The sequence below is a fragment of the Penaeus monodon genome, chromosome 2 (assembly GCF_015228065.2).
Source record: "Penaeus monodon isolate SGIC_2016 chromosome 2, NSTDA_Pmon_1, whole genome shotgun sequence".
Classification (NCBI taxonomy): domain Eukaryota; kingdom Metazoa; phylum Arthropoda; class Malacostraca; order Decapoda; family Penaeidae; genus Penaeus; species Penaeus monodon.
This window is the reverse complement of record NC_051387.1, coordinates 9,266,193-9,278,692: the sequence shown is the minus strand read 5'-3', so window position 1 is coordinate 9,278,692 and position 12,500 is coordinate 9,266,193. Positions and strand designations below refer to the sequence as shown.

The following is a 12,500-nucleotide window of genomic DNA, read 5'->3' as shown; positions in this document are numbered from 1 at the left end:
ATGATATCAGTGCATGTCATTTTTCCCCTTCTTTACGCCTGTCATGAGATTTTTCCCTATCATAGTGTAATTATTATGTAAATGTATTCCAAAATATTGGGTGTTGTGCAACTTTTTATTATCAGCTTGTGATGAAAATGCCATAGATGAAATGTGTCTGATTTTTATCATTCTGTCCTTTACTGGCAACATTTATCTTGTACCATATTGTTGTGTGAAACTCGAACTATACTGGAGTAGTTAATGATATTGAGAGGTTTAATAGATTTCTGATCTCAAAATGGCAGCCAGTAATTTTATTTTTTGGTAGCTCTGTTTAGTGAAAGCCTCTGACAAAGTCTAATCCAGCAGATTCTGGCCTTCTCTGATTTATTAATTAGTGTATGTTTAGAAGATATCTGAAGAGGCATTCCAAGGAGATGTCTTTTAAATTAAAGTAATAGATTTTGATTGCTTTGTCAGTTTGTAGATAATTTGTTGTGAAAGGCATTTTGTAAAAAGTAATAACTAACTAAAAGATAATATTTTAAATGCATTTATTATTATTATTATTATTATTATTATTATTATTATTTTATTATTATTATTATTATTATTATTATTATTATTATTATTATTATTTACTTATTCACTATTCTCTAACATCTCCAAATCTCTAAAGAAAATAGTGCAAATCTTCTCCTCCTCACACAGAAATGGTGAAGGCCAGCAAGTCCGTGTCTCCTGCAGTCATTGGTCTCCTCCACAAATTCTCGGAACGTGAAGTCTCGCTGCTTAGAGAGAAACTCCTGTCCCATTATGATGCCAACCATAGAATACTGCCTTGGCGGTCTATTGCGGCCACAGAGGATGATCGCAACAAGAGAGCTTATGCTGGTTTGTTTTACTAAGCACTTTTTATTTTGGTGAAAAGTTTCTGTTTGTGTTTTTCTTTTCTTTTTTCATTTTATGGAATGTTGATTTGGGTTTGATGTTCTTTTCATGAAGTTTTTTACTTTTTCTAACACTGAGCAGAGAAAACTTGTTACAGTTTGTTGATTGGATACAGTTTTATCATACAGGTATATATTGTGAAGACCTAGACCAACTATAGTTCCTGTGTGCTTGAGAGTTTTTTAACTGAATATAGAGAAAACATTATAATGAAATGATTCTCCTTTTAATGTAGGCTAAAGGTGATAGATGTTATATGTAACTCCAGTACAGTTTAAAAAAAGCTTTAGTTAGTCCATATTAGCTTTCTTCAATACTTGATATATGCTGGTAATGAAATTTGTATATAGTTTTTATGACTGAAATAAAAAAGGATATATTTCCAATAACAAAACTTTAAAGAAAATCCCCTTTAACCATGAATTTTATTAATCATGTACATTCACATTCACATACATTTTAAGATCATTAAGATTATCAGAGAAACAATGCTAATTGGCAATGAACAGTTGCTATTAAAAATGGAATGCAGTTATTATACATTTTCTTTAAACCAATAAGTTGCATTTAAATAATTTTGTGTTGCAGTTTGGGTGTCAGAGATGATGTTACAGCAGACACAAGTTGCCACTGTAATAAGTTACTTTGAGAAATGGATAAGCAAGTGGCCCACTGTGGCTGATTTGTCCAAGGCAACACTGGAGGAGGTCAACCAAGTGTGGGCTGGCCTTGGATATTATTCGCGAGCACGTAGGCTTCACGAAGGAGCTGTTAAGGTTTGTAGTATAATTTTGTTTTGGAAACTTCATATCTATTAGAATTTGATTTATCTATTTGAAGAGTGTTTAATTGCTGTTGCCATATTTTGGAAAATTTTTGGCCACTATTTCTCTGCAAGAACATACAGTGTAAAGTATGAATTACATCATTTGAATGTAGTCTTGAGGGTTAAATTTTTAAAAACTGTTAATTATGAAGAAATATGTAATAATTGGCTACAGAGAATGAATGCAACTAAGATGCCCTTGTATTTAAAGCTAACTGGGTTTTATGAGGTAAAAATTCAAAGATGTGAAATTCTTTAGTTTATTTTTAATTTTCAAAGTTACCAATTTAATCCCCAAAGTCTAAGTTGCACTTGTGTACTCATCATCACCGGATTATTCATATCATATCCTGTCATCACTCATATAATATTCTGTCAGCATGTTACTGTCCACTGCTGTTATGCATACCTGCCTTATCCCTTCACTGTCAACAATTGTGGAGGGTTATAAGGTTTCTGTTACAATATTGTTCATCAGCGACAGATATTGTAATTCATAAAGATAACTCAATGCAAGCAAGAAGATAAGCACATTTAAAGGTATTCAGTACTAGTAAGAAGATCAGCACATTTGGAAATATGCTGTTAAGAAGATAAGCATATATGAAGATGTAATGCTTGCAAGCAGATAATCATGAAATAGTCATGCTGTAAGAATTGACGATTCAGAAAATATTCAGTACTGATAAGCAGAAAAACTAATTTTTTTCATTGCTAATAAAAAAAATAAGCATATAAGAATATTTAGCGCCAGTAAGAAGATCAGCTCTTCATTCTTCTGATGGAAAGATCAATATATAAAGAGGAAATCCTTAAGCTAGAGTTACAGTTCATTATAATTTTTTTTTCATAACTGAATGGCAACATGATCCACAATATGTTTTAGAAAATTTCTGATGCTGCCTGAGTGGTGGTGGTGGTGGTGATTAATGATAATAACAGCACATAACATTAACAAGCAACATAATCAAGAATATATGTATAATATAGTAAATAATGTATAATATAGTATGATATAGTAATAATATAGTGATAATAATAATAATATAATATTATAATAATAGTAATAATAATAATAATAGTAATAATAATAATAATAATAATAATAATAATAATAATAATAATAATAATAATAATAATAATAATAATAATAGTAATAATTCTGTATAAATTATTGATATTAACACTAGTGGACTTGATTACCAATTTTCTGAAGTTATTGATTTGAAAATTGATATTATCAACATTGATATATATTTTACAAAGAAAATGTAAAGATCACCAAGAGATCTTAAATCAAAAGATATGATTAGAATGAGGTAATGGTAGATAACATTCTAATGGTATTTTAAGGATAATACGCCTAGAAGGAACATTGGTCATATAGTTGAAAAAGTTTATATTTGACAATAGCCATGCATTGTCTTTATGATAATTTCAGGTAATGGAAGACCTAGATGGCAAATTCCCATGTGACCGTGATTCCCTTGTGGAGCAGCTCCCAGGTGTTGGTAGATATACAGGGAGTGCCATAGCCTCCATTGCTCTTGGCAGTTGTGTGGGTGTTGTGGATGGAAATGTCAACCGTGTAATGGCTCGGTTGCGAGGGATAGGTGCTGACATAAGTGCTCAGGTAATATTTATGCATTTGGTTTATAATATCATATCAGTTGTTATTATTATGAGGGTCATGATTATCAGTGATCATTATCATTGTATCTTATTATACTTATTTGTTTGATGATATGCTAAAAAGAAGATAATTTTGTTTAGGACTGTATCATTTGTTTTCAATTAACTAAAATAAATTTGTTTTACACAGGCTACTGTAGACCATATGTGGAGTTTAGCAGACCAGCTAGTTGATCCAGAGCGGCCTGGGGATTTCAATCAGGCAGTTATGGAATTAGGGGCCACAGTTTGCACACCAAAAGTATGATTTATTGTAGTAGTTTCACTTCATAGTTTGTCATTTGCTCAGTTTTTGCATGCATCTAATTTTACACATGTACCTCTCATAATGTATTTTTTCTTGCAAAATGCAAGTCTTAGACAATGAGAAAACCTATCTTTGAGTTATGCTGAATCAAATTTTTCCAAATGCAATGTTGGTATTTGGATAAACTGGCTCAAAAGAAACAACCTTTTATCTTGTAAGAATAGTGACTCACAACTGTCTTCTGTATTTTTTTTATATTTTTTTTATTACATTATGAGATAACATCCTAAGAACTTTTTTGTGATGTTCTACTTCATTGGTGTTGTGATGTTACTTGATCATTATTGAAGTTCATTTCCATATACTGTTCATCACAGTTAGACCTAAGTACTGAATATAATTTGTATTCAGGATAATTAGTAGAGTTTGATATACTTAAAGTAGTTTCTTTGCCTTTAATATTTTTGAATAGTTTGATTCCTTGAAGTTGGAGAAATAGTTGCCATTTTAAAAAATAAATAGAACTGATTGATGAAACAAAATTTATTTCTTGAGTGTTGAGCTTAATAATCATGCTTTTTTATTAGGAGTGTAAGGATTGAATATAGTTTTGTAATGAGTGAGAGTATTAGAATAGTATATGAGTTCTGTTTATATATTTTTAAGTATGTGGATTTATAAAAGTGTAAATTTATACATAGCTTATATATCTAGATACATAGCTTTTGTGTATGTAGATACACATAGTCAGGACACGGGAGAAAAAGGAAAAGGAAAGAAAGAAAAAAGTGGGCACAAACCTTTCAGGACCATTCAATTCTGGAATCATAAGGGATATTCTTTGGGGATCTAATGTCAAAAACCTGCTCACAATAATTTTCTGGAGCTATTGGTGGACCGATGTGTCCAGAATGTGTTTGTAACCAAAGCTGATGCTTGCTATCTGATTAACAGATCTATTTGCTGTAGAAAATCAAAACATTTCAAGTTTTTATGATTCAGTAAGACTGGATACCATAAATGCTTTGTTTATTTTCTAATGTAGGAGTTTCGGGATGGGAAAGCAAGAAATCAGAGGAAACACATAATACAAATTGTATTTTATGGACCCAAAGAATTTCAGATATTAGCACCACAATGCAACTGATGTATTCAAGTCTGGATTGCAGAAATTGCTATTGTGATGCTATGGTAGATAGAGGGTTGTTTTCTGTGGGGATGTGAACAATTACACTGAGCTACGCTGAGCTGACAAAAGTGGTGTTAGATCCCCAAAGAAAATAACTATTGTTTCTAGTACATACTTTTATTGTTAAGACTTTTTAGATTTTTAAATAATTTCAGAATTTGCAAGACCAAGATTTTCATTGGCATATGCCCATATTTTTTTACCTGTACATCATTTACCTCAGAACTGTCAATTTTTCCCTGCTTTCAGACCCCAAGCTGCAGTTCATGCCCATTGCAGTCACTTTGTGTAGCTTATCGTAGAAGTCAGGATGGACAGCAGAAGACTTCCATCAGTTCCCACTTTAAGATGGTTGGCAAGTCAAAGGACAAAGTAGATGAGAGTCTAGTGAAAGATATTGAATGCTGTGAGTACATAGATTTTTTGATACTAATTATATGCAAATTTATTCTGTTGTTTCAGAAAAGGCATTATAATTGTAGTTTGTAATGTCTAGTTTCTTTGTAATTCATATTTGAACTGAAATTGAGTTTCATAACTGAGAAGAATATGCATTGGTTTGTACTTCCTTTGCAGCAGCTTTGATAAAAAAAAAAAACAGGTTTATAAGTTTATTAATCTGATGACCAGTTGTGTGTTCTCAATATATTTTGATGATAACTTACATCTTAGTGGAGAATGGGGACAGTTCACCATTTTTGGGGGAAATAGAAAAGTAATTTCAGAAAAAAATGGTATAGATAGAATAAATGAATTATAACTGGGCTTGCTTTCTCATTGACATTCATACATTAAGTATTGTAAATATACTCACCATTTTCAGTGGAAGGATGTAATGAAAATTAGATACCAGACTAGTGGATTTATAATGTGAAAGATTTTTTTTTTTCAGTGCCAGAGTGTGATCTCTGTCTAAGAAAGGAAGACTGGGATAGCAGGTAATGTTATTTTCTACCTTTTTTGTGGGGGAGGGTAGTAATATAACATTTTGGTAAGCTTGTATACTGGTTTTCATGCTTGGACTTTGCTATCAGTGTTATATGTTTAGTTGAAGCTGAAAGCACAACTGTGAAGTAGATGATGCATTAGGGACTTATATGCATATACTTATATGTATATATGCATATATATTTTTATAAAAATGTATATGTATATATATATATATATATATATATATATATATTATATATATTATATATATATATGTAAATTTGTATGTATATACACACATGCACACACACACACATACACATGCACACACACACTGCCCCACTCAAACAACATGCACAACACACACATGCACACACACCACATGCACACCACACCACCAAACACCACACACACAACCACACACACATCACACACACACAACATCACACATGCGCACACGCATTTACATGTATACGTACTTAATATATAATATCATAATATATAAAATAAAAACAAAAACATAAATGTATATATATAGAGTAATGGATAATTATTAATGTATTGGATGTATAGTATTATTTATGTATTTGTATTATATGGTATTGTATTTATGTAATGTAATATGTAAATGTATATATTAAATGTATATTAAATATATGTGTAATGTATATATTAATGTATATATATAATTTATGTATATTATTATGATAATCTATATATTATATGTCATATATATCTCATGTATAGTAACATGCACATGCTATATTATATCACACATATATATACATAATATATATATTTTATAATATACACATATATATATATAAACATAATATATATATGTATTATGTATTATATAATATTGTATATATATATATTATATATATATATATATATATATATTATATATTATATATATATATAAATATATATCTATATATATATATATTATATATATATTATATATATATTATATATATATATAGTATTATATATATATTTATATATATAATATATATATATCTATATATATATATATATTATATAATATATATTATATATATATAATATATATATATATATATATATATATATATTATATATATATTATATATATATTTATTATATATAATATATTATATATATATATATATATATATTATATATATATATATATATTATATATATATATATATATATATATATATATATATATATATATATATATATATATATATATATATATATATATATATATATTAGATTATACACAAATGTCATACTTATCATGCCTATACATATGCATATAGATATCGTACATATACAGATATGCATAGATAAATGTAGATATACATTAATACATATACCTATACTTGGATACATGCATAGAAGCATGTGTATATGAATGTATGTTGTGTATATGTGTATGTGTGTATCTGTGTCTGCATATGTAATTTCGTTAAAAAAGAAACTTTTATGGTCTGCTCAGGAGGGATTGTTTAGTATCCTTTGCCCACTTTAAAGGCAATATTTAATAAGTAGTAAAAATATAGTGATGGATAAAATATATCTGTGAATAAGGATGGTTTGTTTCTTATTCAAAGGAAATATATAAATATTTAATATTACTAAGAATAGAAGGATGCTGATGCCAGACTTGATTTACAGTTTAGGAGTGCAGAATTATCCACGTAAGGGACAGAAGACCCAGTCTCGGCAGGAAACTTCAGCTGTTGTCATATTGCAGAGGCCAAATAGCCAAATGTATTTTGTTCAACGTCCAAAGACAGGTTGGTATTAACCCCTTGCATCTGAGTGCTTTGCTGCTTACATGTGGTCCAATACATGAGCTTTAGGCTTACTTGAGCATCCATTCTGACGGGTGTGTGGCTTGTAGGCTTGGCGCACACGTTTGGTGACAAGACTCCATGCCTTCCCTTTGCAATATCTTCTCTCTAGGTAGTCCATAACTCAGTGTAATATTAATGGCAATAAGTAACACTGTTATTTCTGTAATTTTTATATTTTTTCATATTATTCAATTTTCTGTAATACAAACTGTGTCGCTGGTCAAAGTGGCCAGGAATAGGATCCTGAGCATGGAAATAGCATCCTTCCTGGAGCCGGCATACTTCCAGTCATGGCTCATGGAAGTTACATTCCACACTTGTTTATCAGTGTAAATAATGTAAAAGCCCCTTCCTAAATGCCCACTTGGTCTAATTACCTTCCAAGAGCTTTGTGCACTCCTGTCACCCAGGCCTTCAGCCAAAATTCTCATGATGGTAAGTTCCTGTTACCCTGGCTCTTCGCCAGATTTTCCCATGACATCATGTTTATGTCACCCACCCCTCAAGCCATATTTTTTCATGATGTGATGGTTGTGTTCTCTCGATTGTAGGGGTTAAGAAGTAATGGCATTGTAAGATACACTATTGTTTAGTCAAATATGCTTATGCATTTTTTACAGGCATACACTATTGTTTAGTCAAATATGCTTATGTATTTTTTACAGGCTAAGTGATTTTTAACATCAGAGATTTTTGTTTATGATTCTTATGAATGTAAAGAAAGCTGTTTATATAAGAGCAAATATGGCCATTTTAAAATCTTTTAAAAATTATTTGCAGGGTTATTAGCCAACTTATGGGAGTTTCCCAGCATTGCCCTCACAAGTGAAGAGGAATCCCAGTGGGAAGAAAGTATTACTCAACAGCTACAGGAGGATTTTGCTGTTCCTCAATCATATGCTTGCTTGAGGATATTTGTGTCAGATGTTTTACACATATTTTCCCATATTAGACAAACATACAAGTAAGTAAAAATTGCATGATTTTTTTAACATCAATGTCCCAGAAATGTGAGGACTATTGATTTTTAACTGGCAGTTTGTAATAATTGTTTCTGATAAAAGCACAGAATAGCTTCCAGAATGTTTAATTGTTTGGTCCTACAGTTGCAAGCTGGTGTGGGCAGAATTTTGTAGTTATTCACCATTTTTCTATCCATGGGTCTAGTTTAGTAAGTGTTTATTGTGATGCACAGCATGCATTGAAGTATATAATTAAGAAATATTTTCTTTTTTATTTTACAATTGCAGAGTGTATAAACTATTACTGGATGATAAGAAGCCAGAAGTGACTTGCCCTTCAAAATATCAAGGTAGCCAGTGGATGACAAGAGAAGAATTCATGTCATCGGCAACATCAACAGCCATGAAAAAGGTGAGAAATGTTTACCCTCCAGCCATTTGTAAAATTAACACATTGATGCCAAATATAGGTATGCATATCCACTGAGATTTTAGTTTATTAATTTTATTTACTCATAGATGGGTTCACCATAGCTTAATCACCATAGATTAATCACCAAGGAGTCAATTACTATTCGTACCAAAGCTCTGTTTACTTCCCTTGAATTATCAGAAATTGTGAATATTGTGTAATTAGTAAAAAAAATTGGGTCAATAATTGTAAAATAACATAATGACAGTAAAGCTTAGAGGAGAAAAAAACTTTCCAAAAATTCTAGGTAACGGGTAATCTGGTGAAGTCAGGGAGCCTACTGATTACAAATTGATGAAACACTTGTGTAGCATTTATTATTAAACAAGTTAACAAAATAGAATCACAGTGTTCTTTGCATGTTATCATATATATTTATATTATATATTATATATATATTATTATATTTATTATATTTATATTTTGTATATATGTATATTGTTATTGTATATATTGTATATTATTGTATTTATGTGTATATATGTTATATGTTATTTTGTATATATGTATATATGTATATTATATTATATATATGTATATATTGTATGTATATGTATATGTATATTATATTATATATATAAATGAAATATGTAAAAAAAATATTTTTTTATTTTTATTTTATTTATTTTTATTTTTTATTTTTATTCCTTTTCCTTTCTTTTCTTTATTTTTTTTTCTTATTTTTTTTTTCCTTTTTTTTTTCTTTTTTTTTTTTTCTTTATATTTTATTGTTATTTTTATTTTATTCTATCTTACTCTTTTTTTATTATCATATCTCATCATCTCATTATTATTATTATTATTATTATTATTATTATTATTATTATTATTATTATTATTACTATTATTGTAATTATTATTGTTGTTATTATCATTATTATTATTATTATTATTATTGTTATTATTATTATTGTTATTATTATTGTTATTATTATTATTGTTATTATTATCATCATCATCATTGCTGTCATAATTAACTGTATTCAAGCATGAGGCATTATATCTTTTTATTTTTTTTATTTTTTATTTTATTTTTTTTTTACTTTTTGTCATAAATTATACTTTACAAATGCATTACCTTACATTCTTATTTTTTATATTGATTATACCATACAAAATGCAAGGAACTGTAAATGAGCTGCCAAAGTGTTTGAAAACGTTCCCTTGGAATAGATTTGTACTTTATTTAACATTTTTTATCAGAAACCTGTCCTTCTTTGCAGATTCTTAAAGCAGTTGAATCATCTGAACAAAAGGCAAAGGTATTTGGTTGTGCTATTGCTTGTTCTTCTAATTTGTTTTCCATTGTACATGATTTAACTAATGTAATTGTAGATTTATGGAAAATTCAGAAATATTCCAGACCTCATTTCCAGTGTTTAGTCTTCATTATTAGTCAGCAATATGGCATGGTTTCATTCTGCTTCTTCACATTTGTCCAGTGGTGTGGTGATGATAATGTGGTTTCTGAATAAGAAAATAATGAGTTGGGTAATAAAGATTAGTTTGGATTAAGGAATTAACTTAACCTCTATATAATTGCTCTTAAAGTTTTTGTTATATCATCAAAGCTTGTGGTGAAAGAGTTTTGCCTTGAAATTTTGATTAATTGGTAATTGATGAGGAAATGGAATAATAAGCTCTTAAAGAAAGATTGTAGTTCCTTTATATATAAAAGACTTTTGAATTTTCTCTCGACCTCATTTTTCTCTGTTCAAGTTCAGTTTATTATATTGCTGATGTTATGTTATCATCCTGTCTGTACCATGCTAATATACCCAGCAAACTTAGTTGTCAGTATTTTGTGTTTGACAATATGAAGTATGTAATAATATTACTGTTTGTGAATTTAGCTCAGTATTTCTACCTGGGTATGTTAAAGTTATTAAGTGCATTGCAGTCTTATGGTTAAAGTAATTTCTCATTAGTAAGGTATATGGAAAAAAAATCAGTTATACAAATTCTCAATGTTGCCTGTGATTCATTGATAAAAAGATGCTGTTTATGTCATAAATCACCCATTATTTTCTAATTGAGAACATTATGGGTATTGAATTGACATCAGAGAGACATATATTCCATTAAATATTTTCATATATAGAATTATTACCAGTTCATCCTCTTTATTCATTCATTCCGTCTGGTCATTTTATAAGCTTATAGTGTTTCATATCTTACTAGATTTAACCTGTTCAATCCTGTTAGTTTTGAGGCTTGTCTGGTAATATGGTGCTGATGCTTATCAATATACATTTATATCTATATGTGAATATAGTTATGTTTCAACAGAAATAAGATGTATGATGTTCAACTAATATTGCTTTTTACCGTCATTTCAGGACAAGAAGCCCAAACGAGGTCAAGAAGAAAAACCTGTTGATGTTAAAAAGCAGAAAACAATATCACAGTTCTTTAATGCATCTGCAAAGAAGCAGAAGTAAAATGCTGCTTCAGAGGCAGGCTGTTTGTAATGTCCTTTAAGTGTCTTTGTTCTTGAAATGAAGCTTATACATAAGAATGATGATGTGTAGGTGGAGATATTATCATATTTAGAAAGTATAATGTGCCATTGTATAATGTCTGTTTTCCTTTTTTTTTATCACTGAAGACAGTATTAAAAATTTAGGTAGATAGTGATAAAGACTATTTTTATAAGTACTTGCAGTTTTTAAAGTTTTGAAGGATTTTTTAATGAAAAATTTAAGTGTAATGTAGTCTATTTTTATAATTTTAAAATAAATTTTATAGATACAGCCATAATCTTTTGACTAAGAATAGCCTAGTGTATGTATATTTCTATCTTTAAATAAAATGTGTGAGATGTTCATTGATAGATAATAATTTTTAAACTGTCAATGATATGACTTGATTGATCTCTGAGAATCATTATTCAGAAAATACAAAGGATTTTACAGTTCATATTATTGATACTTTTCTATTATAAGATATTTATCAATATTTGGCTGCTGGAGCAATAAATTTTTTGTTGAATATATATAATTACATATGCAATTAGGGAGACAGCCAAATATATGCACAAAAGGTTCTTTTAAGTTCATATGAATTTCAAGGAATTTTCCTGAGAGGTTAAAATGGATATGAAATATGAGTTTACTGATCTACTTTCTTTTTATTGACATTAATATTACTTCTTAACCTGATGTTGCAGTTGGATGGCATGTACATACATGCCATGCCCACTGTGTTTAGTTTATTAGTTGTCTTTATACATAGATGGCTGCACAAGTACTAATTTACCAATGAGCCAATTATGAGTATTACCTATATCACCTGTTTACCCTGACTTTCCTTGATTTTTGGAAATATTTTCTGGTATCTTCTACTGTTGTTAGTAATGTTAATAGCACTATGATCATTATAATGTCTTTAATGATAACA

General features: G+C 29.0%; 1 protein-coding gene across 1 annotated transcript in view; it reads left to right on the top strand.

Annotated features, from left to right (window-relative positions):
• LOC119580956 (adenine DNA glycosylase-like) overlaps positions 1-11,848 on the top strand; it is a 12,686-nt gene extending 838 nt beyond the window's left edge. The window contains exons 2-12 of the mRNA XM_037929205.1: positions 694-876; positions 1,522-1,709; positions 3,201-3,392; positions 3,582-3,692; positions 5,137-5,293; positions 5,780-5,825; positions 7,486-7,607; positions 8,448-8,631; positions 8,918-9,041; positions 10,325-10,363; positions 11,441-11,848. Coding sequence (XP_037785133.1) covers positions 696-876; positions 1,522-1,709; positions 3,201-3,392; positions 3,582-3,692; positions 5,137-5,293; positions 5,780-5,825; positions 7,486-7,607; positions 8,448-8,631; positions 8,918-9,041; positions 10,325-10,363; positions 11,441-11,542 — 1,446 coding nt within the window. The 5' untranslated portion in view covers positions 694-695 and the 3' untranslated portion in view covers positions 11,543-11,848. The remainder of the gene's footprint in view (positions 1-693; positions 877-1,521; positions 1,710-3,200; positions 3,393-3,581; positions 3,693-5,136; positions 5,294-5,779; positions 5,826-7,485; positions 7,608-8,447; positions 8,632-8,917; positions 9,042-10,324; positions 10,364-11,440) is intronic.
• The last annotated feature ends 652 nt before the right edge of the window (positions 11,849-12,500 follow it).